The sequence below is a fragment of the Perca fluviatilis genome, chromosome 16, assembly GCF_010015445.1.
Source record: "Perca fluviatilis chromosome 16, GENO_Pfluv_1.0, whole genome shotgun sequence".
Taxonomy (NCBI): domain Eukaryota; kingdom Metazoa; phylum Chordata; class Actinopteri; order Perciformes; family Percidae; genus Perca; species Perca fluviatilis.
Genome location: NC_053127.1, coordinates 26,120,048 through 26,134,236, shown reverse-complemented (window position 1 = coordinate 26,134,236; position 14,189 = coordinate 26,120,048). Strand labels below are relative to the sequence as shown.

General features: G+C 40.1%; 1 protein-coding gene across 2 annotated transcripts in view; it reads right to left on the bottom strand.

Annotated features, from left to right (window-relative positions):
* nlgn2b (neuroligin 2b) overlaps positions 1 to 14,189 on the bottom strand; it is a 159,081-nt gene that overhangs the window by 24,914 nt on the left and 119,978 nt on the right. For both annotated transcript variants that reach the window (XM_039777226.1, XM_039777225.1), the window contains exons 3-4: positions 13,044 to 13,097; positions 5,949 to 6,098 (exon numbers count right to left, since the gene is read on the bottom strand). In XM_039777226.1, the coding sequence (XP_039633160.1) occupies positions 5,949 to 6,098; positions 13,044 to 13,097 (204 nt within the window). The remainder of the gene's footprint in view (positions 1 to 5,948; positions 6,099 to 13,043; positions 13,098 to 14,189) is intronic.

Below are 14,189 nucleotides of genomic sequence, written 5' to 3'. Positions count from 1 at the left end.
GCATGAATTAATAAGAAAAGTACATCATTTGCTGGGAAATTACATGTCTATGTGTCATATTGGAGTGAAAGCATAAGGCGTTAAGCCATACTGTATGGAAGGGTGCTGTGGTCACACTGCAGGAGCGTTTATTTGAATGAATACTTTGCATCACTGCCGATTTAAAAAAGCATTTCTGACAGTTTATTTTTAGACTGTTCCCATCTCCCCCTTCTGTTTCCTTTTCCCTCACTGTCTCTCTATGATTCTCCCTCGCTCATCTGTCTCTATATCCTGCTCTCTCTTCTTCCCTGCTCCCTGACTCCCTATCACTCTCTTAAAGGCACAGGCATTGTATGAAATGAGGTTGGCATGTGTAAGCTCCTGTGTGTGTAAGTACAGGATAATACTAAAGATTAGAACATAAAACTATTAAAATACGGTATGCTTGTGTTTCTCACTTTGACTCAAATTCACAGTGTCAGAGAGGCTTGCTATTAAAAATTCAGATGGATGGTGCATTATTCATATATATATTTTACGCATGGCACGCAACCAAGTAGCGCGCGCGCACACACACACACACACACAGTTACACACACAGTTACACACTGTCACATGCACAAGGAGATATTTGTGTGCACATGGACAAACATGCATGCTTATGCTACACAAACATACCAGAACACGCACACAAGGATAATCGCCTTAATACAGTAACCCATTTAAAGCATATCGGAGAGAGAAAGAGAGAAAGAGAGAGCATTCATTTGCCCACATACATCGATTTTCAACAATGTTAAAGGAATCGAGGACACTGCGTCATCCCTCATAATCACTCAGCAGAATCGCTCTCCATTTCTATGTGTATGTATTTTGTATGCATTTTAATGTTTGTGTGTGGAAGTTCAGTGCAATAAACATACTCTACAATATACAAGCGCACCTCAGACATGTCCAACATGAATCACAGCGACAGTGTCAATGTAAACTGAGATGTCGGTAAAGGGAGCAAAGAAAGATACCACAGAGGAGTGTTTTGATTAACGTGGAATTTAATACTACGTTCAACAAACCTGATTTCAAATTGTGAACAGATTCTCACAACCAATTTGTTAACGGTCACGATTTGTGTGCCAGCTGTGACAAAGACCTCACAACAAGGTATAATAATGGAGCAGGATAAAGCTGCAGGTCCTGGTCCTCATTTCACTAACTCTCAGTTTGTCCTTGTCCCCTGTCTATTGGCGCACTCAATAACGCTCTGGATCATGTTACCCTCTGTAATACTCGCTGCAACTCTTGGACGGCATTCTAAACTACTCCCGTTTCTCTGTTTATCATTATTCTGTTATGTTGAAACAGGCGTGATGCAATAAACAAGATCTGATTACCCAACCTGGCAACCGCAAAGCCAGCGTCAGATAGTCTGTGTGCAAACACCTCCGGTGAATGTAAATACTTGACTCCACTGATACTGGGCCGACACACACACACACACACACACACACACACACACACACACACACACGCACCACACACACACACACACACACACACGCACGCACACACACACACACACAAACAGGTCATGTCAGCATTGCAAAGCTCCAACAGAACAGACAAATAGAATAAATAATTTGCTATATATGATTTTTCTTTAAATTAAACTAAACTTACTATTCTTATACTATTAGTATAAGATACTTATACTTAGGGCTGCACGATTATGGCCAAAATGATAATCACGATTATTTTGATCAATATTGAGATCACGATTAATTATCACGATTATTTGTTGATTTTAGCCAAAACAAATTTTATTGTCACATAATTATATAATTATAACTGCTTTTACATCCATATTGTGCTACATTCCTACTAATACATCCATATTGTGCTACATTCCTCCTTTGGCGAGGGATACTGTGAAGGAGTATGCCATTTCAGCTGTTGTGCGACCGCTTTCCACATATGCATGTTTGCCGTGAAAGATACAGGCAACGCAATTTTCTGTTCACGTTAACGGCGCATATGATGCCTGGTATCTACCAAGACAAAAAGCGACGCCGATTTTCTGTGGCTCATTACACTGCCACTTACATGTCTGCGTTGCGCTCTGATGGCTCGAAACCCACGTTAGAGGCAACATAAACATCGCTGAATTTGCTATAAACACGAGTAACACGCTATGTAAACGTTACACAGGCTAACGTTAGCCTACCGTTAGCCACAGTAGTAACTGGATTAAACACAGCTAAAATGCTGACTGCTAAACAGTGTAGTGTGTATGTATTTCACTGTAGGATTCCAACAGCGGACGTCCAACAGTCTGCTGCTAAAGCTATGAGCTTAAAGACACAAACTAGCACTGGTCACTGCTGTTGTCTGAAAAAAACAACACAGCCGGGAAAAAACGTTGCGTTTACTGGTAAACTGGTAAACATTGTGACCGGCTTATGATGACCGACTGCTACCTGTTGTGGAATTTTCCTCACGTTACTCTGACCTCTGTGACTGTCTACATCTAGAAACTAAGCTGCGCGGTGCAGGCAGGGAACAGCTCTGATTGGCTCATGGAGACATGTGATCAGACAGTGGTTTATGGAGCGCTAGATTGGCTTTGCAAAAACTGTTCTATGAAGGGAATGACGCATTTTAAATATCGCTCGATCACGCAAATTTGATCGTGGGAAGCCAAAATCGTGATCGTGATTAAAATTCGATTAATTGTGCAGCCCTACTTATACTAATAGTATAGTATTATCTTAATTTAAAAACACACTGAAATCTACAAACACACATTTCAATTCAATTTTCAGAGGCTGAATGGACACCAGTGGCAAAGGCAAAGTGGTTGGTGGTGTCTCTTAAGTATAGTGAGTCAGATCCTGGTTTTTTTCTGCAGAATTGCAACAGTTTCTGTAATTTATCAAAAAAACAAACATTTTTTTTTCAAGCTAAGTGAACACAGTAAACAGACCTGTTTATTAGGAAATCTCTGATGCACAGAAACAAAACTCAGTGAAAAGACCAAGGAGCCCTTCACACAAAGACTGTTATTGTACATACACGTTTCCAAGTCCCACACCAGTAATAAAGTCTAGTGTAGTAGAGTCTGTTACATCAGATGTGTGGTCAACTCCTGCTACCTGACCCAAACCCTGATAATTTGTTGGGACATATCAGGTTCAGGTTGCTTTAGCACAGATTTGGGTTTAATTCTTTTCAAATGTACTGTAAAGAGAAATCTCTCTCCTTTCTCTCTGAGTGTGTCCATGTCTGTTACTGTATGCGTTGCATCCAGATACTCTGTGGGAAGAGGGAAAGGGACAGAGTGTAGCCACTGCATTGCATTAGCATTACAAGCGAATGGTTATCTATGGTCGAAATAAAGCAAATATTTGTCTTGGGTCTGGTTCAGGTCCTAAATTTAGCAGTACCAGTTGGGTTCAGCCGGGTGAAGTCTTAAAGACGCTGGCATATGTCAGGGCCTCAGGTAAATCATTCTGTGTACAGTCACTGTATTACACCATCTATTGATCCTGGACCCATTCTAAAGTTTTTTCATTACAAAAGTAATTGTCTTCCTCTTTGCAAAGAAAACAGTAATTAGTAGTAGTAATTCTAGTTACTAGTTACTAGGATAAAACTAATAATTCTTTCCTCTAGAGACTCCAAAAGTCTACTCCTTCCCTGGGACACCACGCCACGAACTACAAGGCAATGTCAAGTTCACGAGAGTTACATATGCAACTACAGTTCTCATTGGCATTCTATATCAATCTATTCTGGCTGATATGGCACTTTCATGATATGTGTTTCCACAACTTCTTTTTTCTTTTTATTTATTATTTATTTATTTATAATTTGTATTACTTTATTGTAGTACTTTTCTTAGTGTCAAGTGCAAAAAGCATTAAATTCTTCATCGTACTATATTTCCCCATATTAACATTCAATAGAAACACCAAGGAGGAACAGGGGGAACACATGACACAACAGGGAAGAAAAAAAACAAATATATATATATATATATATATATATATATATATATACAAATTTAATTAAAAACACAGACAGAAAATAAGACAGCAGCAAAACGCACAAAAAAAAGAGGGGGCAGCTCCACTGTGTGTGTGTGTGTGTGTGTGTGTGTGTGTGTGTGTGTGTGTGTGTGTGTGTGTGTGTGTTCGTGTGTACGCATGCATATCCATCTACAGTATGCACTTATTAGAAAGTTTAATTATTCTTCTAAATATATGCTCTGGATACAATGTATTCCATTTTTCTATTTGATTTCTGACTGTTAGAGTGAGTTTTTCCATTTCCAATGTTTGTTCTATTGTCTTGTACCATGCTTGAAGATCTGGGGATTTGGCTTGTTTCCAAAGCCTGGTCACTTGCTTCAGTACCGTTAAGCTAAGCATTTTAAATATGTTTCTGTCCCTAGCATTGATAGTGATTTATGTATTTTGATACACAGCATTACTTACAGACAGTCAAATACACCACGTTACTTTTTACTTTAGAATTGACTTCAGCAGCATGGCCAGGTGACTTCACAAAGCTCTTAAGGCTGTGCCCATGCACCCACTCTCAATTGCTGCTTAGGGAAACTCATGTCAGAACTTAAGAGCATTTGTAGAAACCCTTGTAGCAAAGGCTCGGGTTTGGGTCTCAGTTTAAGGTTTAGGGTTGTAGACAAAAAAGGGGGAAAAAAATTCCAACTTCGTCATCCAAATTTAAAAGGTGATGTTTGTTGGAAGAAATATTTTTGATTTTGTACATCACACACCACCAGGAAATAAATAAAAATATACATATATAGAAGAAAGATAACATAATAACAAGTTGAAATACTGGGAAAGCAAGTCATCTGCTGTAGTTTGTTGTTTTTGTTGCTGTGATGGGACATTGTCAGTAGCTGTGTCAGTAGTATACAGTAGCTCCCTAAACGTTTTTTAATTTATTTTTTATTCAACAAGAGAAAAACCAATTGAGGTAAAATCTCTTTTTCAATCAGGACCTGGCCAAAAAAGCAGCAAAGCTACGCGGCGAATTACACGTCTGTTACATACTGTACATACAACACAATACAACACACTACAAATGGTACACGCATCAACAGGAGAGGCTAAATGTACACAATATAAAACACATACAGACAAAAAGACATCAAGACATGACAGAATTGCTGTGCATTGTGGCAAGAACAATTTGTGATCAAAACTTCTGGTAGCTTTTAAAAAAAAAATGATTAGAGAGATGAGGGAGTCTACTTTGAGCGTCCAGGATCTCAGATTGTATGTATTATGTACAAGTACAAACTTAGAGCATATGTACATGGGTAATCTGCCCAGAATCGCCTTTTACATTAATACACACCAGTGCCGCATCCTCTGCATAGTTAATGTAGACCATCTGACCAGAGGGTACAATGATGAGTCCTGTAGCCTGAGCTTGAAATATATTTTAAAGCAGTATGATAAAGTAGGTCAAGTAAGGGCAAAGTAGTAGGACAAGCACATTTTTCACCGTAGCCTATACTCACCATTTATACCGGTTCTTTCGTGCATGCTGTCTGCACTTTCCCTTGTTAACACTGCTGAAATACTTTAAGATGAGTGGCTGCTGTCAAAAACTCAAATAGCATATTTATAGTATATGCCATTACAGGCGTAAACTAACATTCATATGCCCTGTGATGTTAGCTTGGAGTAAGACAATAGAAGACCTATTTGGGCTACAGAGGGCCTGCAAAAAGAAGGGGCTTTAGTTTGGGTGTTTTTGATAGAGTGCTATTATTCATACAGCAAACTTAATATGTGGATTGTACCACCATTTCGAAAACACATATTTTTATTTTATAGACATTAGACGACACATGTCAAACAAAGTCTGTAAACATTTCCATCAGATGCATCCGAGCCTGATAACGCGGGCAGGATGTGGCACACCAAACTTACCGAGCACACCAAGCCGATAGTTCATGGTGACCACAATGACATTTCCATAGGCAGCGAGGACGCTGCCATCAAACAAGTTCCCTGAGCCCTCCATGTAGGAGCCTCCGTGGATGAACAGCATCACTGGCTTCTTACGACGATCCCGAATATCTGCACAACACAGAAAAAACCACAGAGTTCATTATTTTCATGTTCATTTATTCTTGGGTCAAAATTCTTAACCAAACACTCACATATTTCAAAAGTTTCTATTGAGCTTAAGTGTCCACAGGTAACAGGTGGTTTACCCACTTCAAACTGGCAGCCCTAGATATGTATTACTGCAGGAGTCTTCGAAGTAAAAAGATCCATGTGCAGCTTTCTCTAACCTCCTACAGCCTACATGTGAACATTTTCAGTGGACTGCCTTTAAGTTGGCAGAAAGTATTGGTTACACTTTACTTTAAGGTATCTACATAAGAGTGACATGACACGGTCATGAACGTGTCATAAACATTATAAACAAGTCATAAACGTGACATAACGCTTCTTTTAGTAAGTGTCATTCGGTTTTTGTCATGACAAGTTAGTTAGGGTTCATGTGTCATGACTGTATCATGACAGTGTCACGTGTTCATGACAGTGTCATGTCACTCTTATGTAGATAACTTCAACTTTGCCCCATTAGTCTTATCCTCTATATTTCATTTTGTGAGGTCTTTGTTTCCCTGTCCTGTTCAGTGATGGTACCTTCCCAAACTCTTATTCCCCTCCGGTTGTGGAGCAAATGGTGCAGCCAGTTCTGATGCCCTCTCTGTTATTGGTGTCTTTGTGCCCATCAGTGTGTTGCTATGGTTCACTCTGTCAGCCTGTGTGCCCCCCCTCCTCCTGAACCCCCCCTCGCAGCGTCTGTGGTATGGTCTGAGTGTCTGAGCGTGGATAAGGCCGAGAGAGCTGCCAGTGTAGCCCAGTTAGGCTGAGCGTCTGCACTGTGCAGGGCCTGTGGATAATTTGTATGAAAGCCAGACCAAGTGGAAACATAAATAACAGCCACAGCATCTGTTTACCCTGATGAGCTTCAGCACTCAGAGATGGGGGAGAGAGAGATAGGAGGAGAGAAAGAGAGAGAAAGGGGGGTAAGACAGAGAGAGGAAGGAGATGAAAATAGGGCAGTGCGAGAGAACTGACGGGGGTAGAGACATGGATGGGAGGTTCACACACCACAGAAAAACATGATAGGAAGGATGAAAAAATAAGAAATGTTACAAAGCAAGTCATACATAGCGAGGTACGCTAATGAACACTCAAATTCACACAGGATACACACAGTATTCATACAGAGACACACACACACAAACACACACACACACACACACACACTCTCTTGCATAGGCAGCTGCGATGTTGAGTCGCTATGGAAACTGCTTCTCGCTAATAGAACTGCACCAGCCATTCCATTGCACCGACTCACTGAATGCCTGTTGCCGTGGTAACAAATTCTACTCACGTATTTGCACACCCGCCTGCATCACCACCTGAATCTCAGGTTACACATGCACTTGGGTGCGTCACTCATAGTCGCGCACACACACACGCATGCATACACACAAGTGAGCATGGAAAAATGGCACATATGGCTTCACACATGCAGAGATCTTTTATAGATCATACATATGACACAAGCAGACTGGCTAAAAATAAATCTTTTTTTTGTCGTGCACTCTGACGTGTGCTCTTTTTCTGCTCTTCTCTGGTGTATTCTGTAGCTCGGCTGATTTCCCAAAGGACATGTAAACAAGTTCAATTATCCTAGCATTACCAGGACACTACAGAGGAGTAACATATCAGCAGGCCTCACAGTGACACTCTTAACCATAAATTAAATCCTGAGAGAAAAAGGAACTTAGGTTATGACATGTAGCACTAGCAGCCATTTTAAAGGCCCAATCAGTATTCTTTTTACTTTAAAATGATGCTGCGTTTACACAGATTACTGATGTAAACATATTTGAAGCAAACTTACCTGTCAAACATCCAAAACAATTCAAAAAGATTATTGCACTGATTTAGCATCGCACAGAACCAGATATCGTTTTTTTACCTCCTTGTCTGACACCTATATTACCCACAATGCAAGTTGACTGCCAGCAGTAGGGTTGGAGATTCAGGTGTGTTGCGCTAGTAGCAGCTAATGTAGCCTCCAGCCTCAAGCAGAGATGAGTAGCGGGCTACAGAGGTCTAGTAGCTCATTTCTTTTCATTTTCAAACTTGTAGTCTTAACTTGTAGTCGCTACTGACTCAGGTGACATCACTTTTTGTGTAAAGCAGTAGTTCCAACATCTGTACTCAGACTTTGATGTGTAAAATGGATGGAGTTGCCGTTTAAATTTAGTAGTCGTTTAGTGTTTAGTGACCTGTCAATACATTTGGTAGTTTTTGTTTTTCTCTCTGTGAGCTGTAATGCACTTTGGATCAACTGTATTGTGTGTGATGTGCTATAAAAATAAAGGTGAGTTTGAGTACTGACAAGAGAGTTTCTGCTCTTTTGTTTACATTTAGATCACGGATAGTAGCTTTGATAGGTAGTCCCCTTTTCAAGCTAGCTTCTGCTCCACTAGCCTTGACCAGAAAATGTATTTTCCCCTTGAGGCTTTCTTTCATTGGTTTTTCCAAAAGGCTCAAACATGATAAGTGTTTTTCTTTTGTCAAGATAAATTGGTATGTATTGCTGTACTGGACAGTAAAAATCGAGCCGCTTGCATTTAACTATGATAGATCAACCAATTTTGTTAGCATTTAACAACTACAGCTCTGTTGAGGTTTTCATAGCGTGCCAATGTATTTAAGTAGTTTTACCTCTGAGAATACACCAAGTAATCATGCAGTGTTACCGGACATCACAGTGTTACCGGACATCACAGTGTTACTGGACATCAAGGTCATTAACTGTATGAAGTCCACATTGAAACTAAAGTTAAACTGGGATCTTTGACTCCAAAACCGACTCTTTTTTGTTTCACTTTCAGCTTTTGTAAGTTATCATACTGTGGATAAAAGAGAGAGTGAAACAAGTTTTTTTTTTTTTTCTAATAGGTCTGAACCACCAAAACCTTGGAAAAATTTAAAGTTATAACTGAAATATTTGCTAAGCCCAATAGAGGCTAGGAGAAAGCCAAAAGACTAAAACTAAATGGAAATAAAAAAAATCATTCATTTTGGAATAAAAGATAAAAAGCTCATGCATACCTACAATGCCTTAATGAAAGGTGGATAGGAAAAGGTCCAAGTGGTGGAAAAGAGGGAAACGTCTAACAGTCTATATCTCATTACTTGTACACACTTTATTCTGACAACATTTTTATGGGGCTTTAGACTTTCATCAGGTAAGCTTGAAAAGAATATTTCTCTGGTTTATTTTATTTTTAAAAACGGGACACATGGTATAGGTATTTTGGTGAGAAGACATACGTTTGTCTGGCTAGGTGACCGCTGGTGATATAAAAAACTGAAGATATGACACCATTTGCATGAGATGATCACTTTTGTGCAAGCGTAATAAAATGAAATACATTTTAAAAAGATGTAAACAGAGTTGGGTGTGTGTGTTGGAGTGAGGGACATGATTGGAGGGTGCTCAGCACAAACAGAGGGGTGATTAGGGGTGCAGGGTCGCAGGGTGAAAGTGTTTCACTCAGCCCAAATCAAAGGCCTATATGGCCAACAAGGAGCTCACTGTCTTTCCTGCCTGCCTTTGAAACACTGGCACATTATTCACTCCTCTCTTTTCCACCTAGCCTGATAGTATCCTCCTCAATATCCCCCCCCCCCAACGAACGAAATAACAAAAACAAGGTGGGAAAAAACATTGTCGTTAACTGAAATAAAAATAAAAACGAGGCATTACAAAAAAACTATAACTAACTAAAATAAAATAAAATTATCGAGTAAATGTCCTTAGTTTCTGTCTTTGTCAATGTCTTTCATAGAGCAAATAACGTTATATCTTTCAGAGTTGACATTTCCGACCATAGACCTGTTTTATACAGTCTACATATATAGTTTCCGACTGGGAACCCAGAAATTCCAACATTCCATGTCAAATTGAACACAACATAGTCCATGCCCCTCGCCTGGCATCATGGCGGTATCAAATGTTGGAAGAAAGCAGCAAATTCCTATTTGATTATGACTGTGTCAGATAAAAGCAAGTGCCTTTCAGCGGAAGGTGGTAAAATATGTGGACAATTTATTAAAGGGAAAAATCCCACCAATTTGAAAGTACATTTGAGAAGCGCGCACAAGGAGGCTAACCTAGCTTACCTTAACAAGGTAAAGGAGAACGCAAAGCCCCCTTTCCCCGAAACAGAAGCTAGCCCCGGTACAGGGCGTGGATGTATGGGTACAGGACCGGGCAGCATGACGGATTCAACCGTAGGACAGAGAACACTAGAGGAGGGCTTTCACCGGCGACCCGATAGTTGCTGGTTAGTAAATACGCAGGAACACCACAAGCAGGAGGAAGCGTGGGTTAATATGTGTGTTGATACTGGGATGTCTACACAACTGTGTGAGTCGATTGACTTCAAAAAGATCGCCACTTTACTCGAACCAAAGTTCAAAACACCTGTTGATGTCTGTCTTCTTTAGTCTGTTGGCTATTTAGGTTTTTTTTCCTGGCACACGTCACGTACACATTTTCCACTTACTGTGGCGTCTTGTGTAGACTGTTTACATATTTGTGCTCATCATATGGACATTTTATGTAACTTATGGGTGTTATTGTTGAATACATTGTGAATAGCCTACATATTTCTAAAATTGTACGATTTGTTTGTTGAGTTATTATTACACAATACTTTTTCTGATCTTTTTCAATCTTGCCCCTGACAAATAACCCATATTACAAAAAGAAAGACTTAAACTTACACTAAAACTAATAAAAACTAAACTAAGGAATTTCAAAAAATAAAGCATAAACTAAACTAGCAAACCCACTTTTAAAATTAATTAAAACTAAACTGAATTTGAAAAACAAAAAGTCAAAACGAAATAAAAATAAAAACTAATGAAAAATCAAAACTCTAATAACCTCGGCTGTGACAGACAACGGCAGAGAGAAACAGACTTTACTTTTTGTTTGGTCTCTCTAGTTGAAGTCCTGAAAGCCGCTGCTATAGCTGTAACGTTATGGAGATAAGGCGCGCTGTTTTAGTGCGTTCCCTTTACTTCGGAACTCAGAAGCCGGAGCTGGGAATGACGTCACACCAGAGTTGAATGGGTTCCATTTTACAAGCCGGATTCATAGTGGGGTTAGCTCTAGCCAGGTTAGCCATTGTTAGCAATACCAGTTGATAACAATGCATTCCTCTGTTTTTTTGTGCATACAAACAGCGTAACAACATGTCAACAGATAGAAGTTGGACAGGACTGTGTGTATGACTGATTTAGTGAGACACAAATAAGACAGAAGTGCTAATAACTGTATGTTACTACAATTTTCACAACTATTGATGCACAGGGCATCCATGTTGGATTTTGAGCTTGGGGGTACTCGGAGGTTGTCCGAGTTGTCCGAGTACCGTCACGTTTTCAGAATTTTGGTACGGACTTGGTACTGAAGCACAGTTTCTCGTGACATCCCTACTTACATCTATTCTCAATGTAATGCCTCACCTTCCAATAGAAACTGCCTACTTTCTGCTTTTCCATTATTCTGGTGCTCTCTCATTCATTCTGCTATGGAAATCTCAATTGATTTGGGCATAAAAGTTTAAACCTGACTCAGCACTTGAATTTTTTTTTGCATCCAAACCCACGCCCGAGCAATGCAGTCTCTTGCAAATAAAGTTCAAAAACAAGCTGCTAATAATAGTATTTTCCAACAATGTTTGGGAACCTGTGTTCAATCCATCCACCTGAGCAATTAAGTGAGGAATTCAGCCCTACCCGAGCCCTACTCATCCTGTCAAGATCCATCAGGTGTCGGGATAAATGTCAAGCTCTACCAGTCTCCTACTCATCCACCCTCTCAATCTCTCTCTCTCTACATCTCTCTCACTTTCAAAGCTTTGTAAATGTCATTTCATCATGCACTTGTCTTCATTATGACTATTTTTTCCCTTCTCTCCCCCTCATTGCCCTCCCCTGTGCTCTCGCAGTGCTCAGCTTTTCCTTTTCTTTCATCTCTATTCTATCATTCTGCTCCTCTGCTAGGCAATCCTGCATGAATCCTTCCTTCTGTTTTCACCGTTAAGAAACCACACAATTGGATTAGCTACATCTGTCTCTTTTTAAACCATAGCAATTAGAGATGCAAGGGAGAGAATTCAATACCCAAATAGCACAGAGCCCCCCCAAAAAAAAGCCACACGCATAGCACAAATTAGAGCACATGCACTCAGGCGTAGATGTGCACATGCGCTGTGCTCGAGTAGGCACACAATGCGCAAATGGCAATGTAATGCACACATAATGCTATGTAATATACAATATGTCTGGGCACGTGTACAGATGAAAACAGATGCACACACTGTCTGCATAGATTTTGGCTGCATCAGTAAAGAGGAGTGAGAGAGCATCTAACTGCAGTGAACTTGAAAATGTAAAGAAATAGCAGATTATATAGCAATATGCAGAAATCCTCCTGTTTTTGAAAGACTTGGAGAAAGCCCATTAACATTATGAAGACACATCAGCACACCATTTCATAAAGAGTTTAGTACAAGAATAAAAGCACGGGTGAAAAAGGACTGAAAATTGATTCTTTTAGTGATGCATCACACAGGATAGTCAGAACATCAGCGTGTGGTTGATCAAGCACATAGCAAACGAGAAGTGAAAGTAAATTTGCTGCCAGTGCAAGTACCCAAAAAGCAGCATTTGTGACAGTGGGGAATGAAGAAAACTGCTTTGTATGTAGCTCTTTATGCTTTTTAAGCTAAAAGTGTGCATGTGAGAAGGAATGGCAGATTTGTGTGCTAATAGTTAACAATGGACACCGTAATGTGCGCATAGAGTGATGAGTCTAAGGTGATAATGAATACAGATACAAACACAACATTCCCCACAGAGATTGAAAAATGGAGCACGAGGAAAAAACACATGCAACTGAAATACCTTCATCCCTCGGTCTGTTCATTGTAGACTCATCGTGTTTTTTTGTGAGTGGACCTAAGGTTCAGAAAAAAGGGAAGGGGGGAGAGACAAAAGACAAAATTAAAAAAAAATAGCATTTGCAGAAGAATTAAAGATTAGAAGAGAAAAATTGCAAAAGATAAAATGTTATGCTGGGTTACTTTTCAGTCGCTTTTGATAGACAAAATGTTTACAAGGATTACACACCGTTACCTCAAAAGATAACCCCAAACTCATCTGTTTTAACTGCTTAGGATCTAGTCATGCACTGCCTTGTAAATGACCCCAGAGGCCACTTGTCCTCAACCCGTCTCCCTATCAGTCCTGACACACTGTTGCTTTGTAAAGAAAAATCAATGAAACAAATCAAGCCATCACTCTTTTCGGTCAAAGAGGGCAAAGGAATGCCAAGATTCTCTGTATCCTGCTCCGGCTCTGGACAGTGTTGCAGCCCTAAAGCAAAAAGTCACGATCCTAACCCTAACACAATCCAGAGATACTCCATTGTTGAAGCACTGATGACACACACACACACACACACACACACACACACACACACACACACACACACACACACACACACACACACACACACACACACACACACACACACACACACAAACACACAAACACACACACACACACACACACACCCTGAATACATGTGACCATCTATGTACATTGTGCACAGAGAAATGCTAGCATATAGCCTGAAATGTTAGACTTTCCTACTAAATTAACAGAGAAGGAGCTGTTTTTGATATTTACACCGCCTGCAGAGGCTTGTGACAGGATTCCCCTCACCAAGGTCAAACGGAAGCCCCACATTAAATTTTAATGGTAATGCAAGTTAAATGCTCCATAGGGCACAGCCAATAACAAGCATTCATCACGGTGACCAACCAACACCCCGGCGCGTCAACCTCTGTAATTCTTAACTGATAAGAGATTAATTTGGTTTTTTTTCTTGGTTTCTGTCAGTGGATCTTTCAATCATCCCACAATTACCGCTGCGCTTTGTGTTGTTCTCAGTTACTGTCTACATCTGCACGTCCTAGAGGAAGCCATTAAAACACACTCACGTTCACACACGCAGCCACCCACACATTAAACGTTCATGTGCTACAC